The 6,832-nt window shown below is 44.4% G+C and overlaps 1 protein-coding gene across 1 annotated transcript in view; it reads left to right on the top strand.

The window, feature by feature from the left end:
• Ankrd1 (ankyrin repeat domain 1) overlaps nucleotides 1-4,017 on the top strand; it is an 8,809-nt gene extending 4,792 nt beyond the window's left edge. The window contains exons 7-9 of the mRNA XM_029472863.1: nucleotides 15-113; nucleotides 237-335; nucleotides 3,162-4,017. Of these exons, the coding sequence (XP_029328723.1) occupies nucleotides 15-113; nucleotides 237-335; nucleotides 3,162-3,272 (309 nt within the window). The 3' untranslated portion in view covers nucleotides 3,273-4,017. The remainder of the gene's footprint in view (nucleotides 1-14; nucleotides 114-236; nucleotides 336-3,161) is intronic.
• The last annotated feature ends 2,815 nt before the right edge of the window (nucleotides 4,018-6,832 follow it).

Genomic DNA, 6,832 nt, shown 5'->3' with positions numbered 1-6,832 from the left:
TTTTTTTTTTTTAGCTTCTCAGCACAGCGCTGCATGTGGCGGTGAGGACTGGTCACTACGAGTGCGCTGAGCACCTCATCGCCTGCGAGGCTGATCTCAATGCCAAGGACAGAGTGAGTAGCTGACAAGTCTGTGCCAGCATCAGCTTCTTTGAAATCACGCAGATAAGCTGGGGTATTCTGGCGGGACTCACTTCCTGGCTTCCCACGTCTCATACCTGCTTATCCTTCTTCAAGGAAGGAGACACTCCACTGCATGATGCTGTGAGGCTGAACCGATATAAGATGATTCGACTCTTGATGACCTTCGGTGCGGACCTCAAGGTCAAGAACTGTGTAAGTAGTCAAATCAAGGGCACCAACTGTTCTGCTTTTGAGTTTCCAGAATTTCTCAAATATCTGAAAGTATTATGTCCATGGTAATAACTTTTGAGATACACTGAGTGTTCACATGCCTCTATTTGCATAAGAATAGCGTAAGACTTGGCATGAATTCAGGTCACAGGGTCAAACATGGGGAAGACTAGAGATTCTGATCTGACCTTGGAGCCTAACAGTTCTTTGAAAGGTTGATCTTGAATGAAGGATGGTCAAAATTGTTGACCTTTAAAATACACATTGTGAGACTGGAGAGATGGCTCAGAGGTTAAGAGCACAGGTTGCTCTTCCAGAGAACCTGAGTTCTATTCCTAGCAACCACACACTGTCTCACAAACATTTATAATGGGATCTGATGTTCTCTTCTGGTGTGCAGGCATAGCAGTTATATACATAAAGTACATAAATAAATCTTTAAAAAAAATCCCACATTGGATAATTCTAACCTGCCTTGGTCATTCCTGGCTGAAGAGACCCCAGAGCAGGTAGAAATATATACACTAACCTTTCCCCAAATAGCTCCTAAGTACCCAGAACTGAAATTAATCATTATCAAATCTGGACAATTCCAAATAGTCCTTTGCTCACAAGAATGTAAAATGTTGCCATTCCTTCTGGGAGTCACCTTGCACTTTCTGATTCTTTTTTTAAATAACTACCATTCATTTTCCACTTTGACTTATATGCATGAGTCTCAAAATAATTTCCTACATTATTTTAAGTCCCAACGTGCTAATTAAACCTCATCTTTATGCAGGAAATGTAAGCAACTTTCCCTCTTGGCTCCAATTCCCAGATAAACATCATCTACCATAGCTGCAAAAGATAAGGGCTCCTTCCTCCCTCCCTCCCTCCCTCCCTCCTTCCCTTCCTTCCTTCTTTCCTTCCTCCCTCCCTTCCTTCTTCCTTCCTTTCTTTTTTCTTTTTAATTTAATTTTATTTGTAATTCATTTTTTTACACTCCATATTCCATTCTCCACCCCTCCCCATCCACCCTCTGACTTCTCCACATCCCACACCTCCTCCCTATCCCACCCCATCTCCACATGGATGCCCCCACCCCCACCCCACCTGACCTCTAAACCCCTTTGGGCCTCCAGTCTCTTGAGGGTTAGGTACATCATCTCTGAATGAACACAGTCCTGGAAGTCCTCTACTGTATATGTGTTGGGGGCCTCTTATCAGCTGGTGTATGCTGTCTGTTTGGTGGTCCAGTGTTTGAAAGATCTCAAGGGTCCAGATTAATTGAGACTGCTGGTCCTCCTACAGGATCACCCTTCTCCTCAGCTTCTTTCAGCCTTCCCTAATTCAACAACAGGAGTCAGCTGCTTCTGTCCATTGGTTGGGTGCAAATAACTGCATCTGACTCTTTCAGCTGCTTGTTGGGTCTTTCAGAGGGCAGTCATGATAGATCCCTTTTTGTAAGCTTTCCATAGCCTCAGTAATAGTGTCAGGCCTTGGGACCTCCCCTTGAACTGGATCGCACTTTGTGTCTGTCACTGGACCTTTTTTTTCTCAGGCTCCTCTCCATTTCCATCCCTGTAATTCTTTCAGACAAAAACAATTATGGGCCAGAGGTGTGACTGTGCAACTCCATCCCTCACTTGATGTCCTTTCTTCCTGCTGGAGGTGGGCTCTATAAGTTCCCTCTCCCTACTATTGGGCATTTCATCTAAGGCCCCTTCCTATGAGTCCTGGGAGTCTCTCCCCTCCCAGGTCTCTGGTGCATTCTGGAGGGGAGGGGTGTCCCCCTCAACCTCCTGTTTCCTGAGGTTGCCTGTTTACACTTTTTCTGCTGGCCCTTGGGGCTTCTTTCTTTTTTACAAGTAATAAAAGACTATAAGCAGAAATGATTGGCTTGCATAATAGTCACTAGGACCAGGCAGGTCACATAAATGGTGTCAGTGAGAGACTACTACGGTCTGTGTAGGTGCTATTGATGGTGGCTCTTGTACAGCACCTTGAGGCATTTCTATCACAAGTCTTTCCTGATTCATATTCTCTCTCTCTCTCTCTCTCTCTCTCTCTCTCTCTCTCTCTCTCTCTCTCTCTCCCCTAACCTGAGCATAATCTAGTCTACATTGATTAGCATATCAAAGCTGCCAGTCTGCAACCTCTGGGATCAGGAGCACTTCTGAGCTGAATACAGATAGAAGTACTTAGGACTTCTCATATCTAAGGAGAAGAATTGAATTGAGAAGTGGTCTGGTTTTAATATGTGTAAAAATACCCTAAGACATGTGCACAAGGGAGATCAAATTTCTGTCTGAAAATTATTTATTTGCTTCACTAACATCAATTTCAAAGCAAGTACATTTTATAAGAAGCCCCAGTGAAGATTCTGAAACCTACAGAGCGGTCAGCAGCTGGGTAGCAACTGATTGGTTTCCCGCGGCTTGATGGCAATATGCTTACCACGAACTCAGGAACTGACTTCTAGATCCATTGTCTCAGGAGAGATAATACATCCTCAGAGCCCTTTCTGCAGGGTACTAGAAATACCTACAGACATTTTTGAACCTCACCATGACTTGAGGTGTTACGTTACTGTAGGGACCAGGGAATTTTTTTTTTTTTTATAGCACCACTGATAGTTCTGTGGACGGTAGATGGAAAAGCCAATAAAAGTATCATGAAAAACAGGGACAGGATAGTTTGAATAAACTGTATGTAGACCATGCATAGTAAAACCCATGTACTCTGATAATGTACCTCATCAGCATAGGTGCAGAGAGTGCAAACTAACAGGCACCCGGAAGTCAAATTTCCCTTTCTTCTGTGTAGGCTGGGAAGACCCCCATGGATCTGGTGTTGCACTGGCAGAATGGAACCAAAGCAATATTCGACAGCCTCAAGGAGAATGCCTACAAAAACTCTCGCATAGCTACATTCTGAGGAAGGAGACTCAACGGGAGCTGTTCACAGGCATTTTTAAAGCATTTCCCAACAGAAGAGCAACTAGCAATAAAAATCCAGCTTTTGTTTGCCAGCCAAATAGGGAGAGATGCTTAAAGAAGCTTCAAGAAAGCACTGGGTTGTAGGTGTTAAAATATCCTCTAGTGATGTTCACCACTTTTATTTATTCCTACCTATTTATTTATTTCATAGCACCGGTATTCAGGCTTTCATGAGCATCATTTTGGGGGGAGCAAGACTTCATCTGTATGTAACATTCAGAGTCTTCCCATAGCTCTTAAACCGCGTGGGTGAATGGTGTCTAATTGCACCCCTTTGTGTTCTCACTTGCATAAAGCTATTCAAGGTACTTTTTAAAAGGCAAGGGTTGATCCCCGCAGCCCTTCTCTGAATTCTCACTGCTGATATCTGAATGAAGCAACAGAAGGCACGCAGTAATGCAGACGGGAATGGAAGTGGTTCTGCAGGACTGGCGCTGAGGCTCGCCACTCTGGCGCTGAGGCTCACCACTCACCCACAGATTTGGTTCAGTTTGGTTGTTTACCAGATCACATGATGTCGATGTCCCAAGGTGAAGGCAACGTCAGGAGTGCGCATGTAGGGAGATGGAGGGAGTAGGCAATGGGGCCACGGAAAACTGAGTTCGATGAAAGAAGAAATCAAAAGGACACGCACTGTAAATGTATAAATGTATATTGTGTTGTATGTATATTTTATATTTATAATAAATGCAAACTAATTCTCGGCTGTGTTCTAAGGTTTTTTTTTTTTTTTTTGGTTTGTTTGTTTGTTTGTTTGTTTTTTGTCAGATCAGTGGTAGGGATTTCTCATGTAAAAGGGGCCATCTAGGAAGGGGCTCATTATTTGTCAGTGTTTTCCAGCCTTTTCAGATTAGAAATCTCGGGGGATGGAAAGATGACTCAGTGATTAGGAGCACCAAGGGTCGGAATTCAGTTCCCAGAAGCACAGGAGGACTCGCAGCAATTTGTAAAGAGGGTGGCAGACCTGATGCTCTCTTCTGACTTCATAGGTACCAGGCATGCATGTGGTGCACATACATATGTGCAGCAAAAACACTCATGTACATTAGAGTAAAACAACTCTAAAAAATTTAATAAGAAATGGAGGAGGAAGAGGAAGAGGAGGACCAGGAGGAGGAGGAGGGCGGGAAGAAATACCTTGTAGAAACCAGTCTTGGTACTCATGGAGTGATGATAGATTACCCAGGGATCTTGATAAACTGAAGAATTGCCCTCAACTGGTGTCAGGTGTGTGTGTGTGGGGAGGGGGGGAGTAGTGAATCTGCATTTCTGACCAGCTCCTGCCACTGAATTACGATACAACCCCCCAAAACAAACAAACAAACAAAAACTAGTTGTTGTTTTGCTCCAATAGTGTGGAAAAAGAGACCCCTGGTGGGAAGAATGATTACTGCAGGTTAAAGAAGCAATTCTTAAGTTTTCATCTGGGTTCTTGACTCGCTAATTAGGAGCCTATCAATCACTGTATTGTGGACAGGCGCTGACAGGATCAAAGCCCCCCCCCCGCCCCCCCCCCCAGAGAACATTCTGGGTCAATGGCTTTTGACCTCCAGCAGGAAAAGGTTTGTTGCCAAATGTTGAGCGGAGGTGAGAAAAAGATTGTCTCTGAGCTCCTGGAGCGGACAAGTATAAAGAAATAAGTAGGAATAAACACACAAGCCTAGTGAAGGGAATGGGTAGAATGCTCTCTTTGAGCGTCTAAGATGTGGAGGTCTATAAATGATGGAGATGGGGCAGTCATGATTTTTTTCTTTTTGGAGGTGGTAAGATTGAGGGACAGTCTGAAAAAAAAAACAAAACCAAAAAACCAAAAAACCAAAAAACCAAAACGAACAGCCGCAGACACACGTGGGTTGGGCTGATGGCCAGTTTTCTTTGGGGGCCCCTTTCTTTCTGTCCCCCTCTCATATGAAGAACCGAATGGCAGATTCATTCTGTCAGTTCTTTCTCTGTCATCCCTCCCTGGCCACCTGAACAGAGATCTAAGTCAGCGGTTCTCAATCTTCCTAGTGCTGCGACCCTTCAATACAGTTCCTCACGCTGTGGTGACTGCCAACCATAAAATTATTTCATTGCTACTTCATAACTGTAGTTTTGCTGTTATGAATCATAAAGTAAACCTCTGTATTTTCCTATAGTGTAGTCGACCCCTGAGAAAGAGTTATTCCACCCCTAGGGGTCATGACCCACAGGTTGAGACCTGCGGTTGCTCATCTAAGGTCTGGGCATCCAGTAAATGTTTCCAATACAGACTGTTTCTCTTGCTCATGTCCATATCTGCCTGGTATAACGTGGACATAATAGTATCTGACCAAAGTGTCTTATTTGAGCCTCTTTGCCCCAAAGAGCTTGGGGGTTAAAAGGAGAAAAGACTTAAAAATAAGCTTTGCACTGTCACGTTTAAACCTTTGTACTAATAAAGAAGTAGAGGGCACTGGAGACCGTGCAGAATGATAGCAGGTAGACAGACTGGCTCTGACTATGGCTCTATCTTTGTAAGTGGAAAAGAGAAATATCTAAGGGGAAAATTCCATTTCTATTACACAGATAGGTCTCAGAAGCCCTTGTCTCCCCCTGAACTAACACGTTGCTTATTGTAAGGAACGCAGGACCCAGGAGGCAAAGCTATCCGCAGGTGCACCAGCTTCCGAGCCGCAGCCCAGGCCCCATGTAACCATGGAAACCAATCCATTTTGTGTGTGTGTGTGTGTGTGTGTGTGTGTGTGTGTGTGTGTGTGTGTGTGCGTGAATGAGATAAGGTTGCAGTAAGGGAGGTAATGTGTAACGCCTTAGTTATGATTGACTGAAATTTGTTAAAAAAAATCCCTGGTCTGTGTGGCGACTCACTCAATCCAACGGAGACGTCGTGCTGAGAGATGAATCCAAGTGGACGCCCAGCGCCAAAGGAGAACTCGACAGCCGGCATCGTGTGAGTCAGCTCAAGTGGGAACCCAAAAAGCAGCAAGAGACGTTGCAAGCTTACCTGACGCATGCTGCCATCCAGCCAGTCTACGACACCGGCCAGATCGGTGGTTTGTGAAATGTGTGTGTGTGTGTGTTGAAGCGCGTGCGCGCGTGTGTGCGTGCGTGCGTGCGTGTGTGTGTGTGTGTGTGTGTGTGCATACTTATGAATAAATAAACGGTTTTAACCTTTCCTCTGAGTTCGAGGATTTCCTTTTTGCCTCTGTCATTAATCCCGATTCACGACAGTTTCGCAACACTTACGGTCTTTTTTCTTATGTTCTCTTTGTCATGGAAGGACATATTTTACAATGGAGAGTTCTGGAAGTTATTCTTGACTTTATTTTCACTCAGAGCTTTTGATCGTGACCAAGTTTTATCAAACACGCTGACTTCTAGTCCACTCTGTAATCTGTGCCCTCCAACCTAGGCAAAGCCTGAAACATCAGGATTACTCAAACATCCTTCTTTGAAAAACAAAAAACATGTGTGTGTGTGTGTGTGTGTGTGTGTGTGTGTGTGTGTGTGTGTGAGAGA

This window comes from Mus caroli, chromosome 19 (assembly GCF_900094665.2).
Source record: "Mus caroli chromosome 19, CAROLI_EIJ_v1.1, whole genome shotgun sequence".
Lineage (NCBI taxonomy): Eukaryota > Metazoa > Chordata > Mammalia > Rodentia > Muridae > Mus > Mus caroli.
This window is presented reverse-complemented; position numbering and strand designations above follow the sequence as displayed.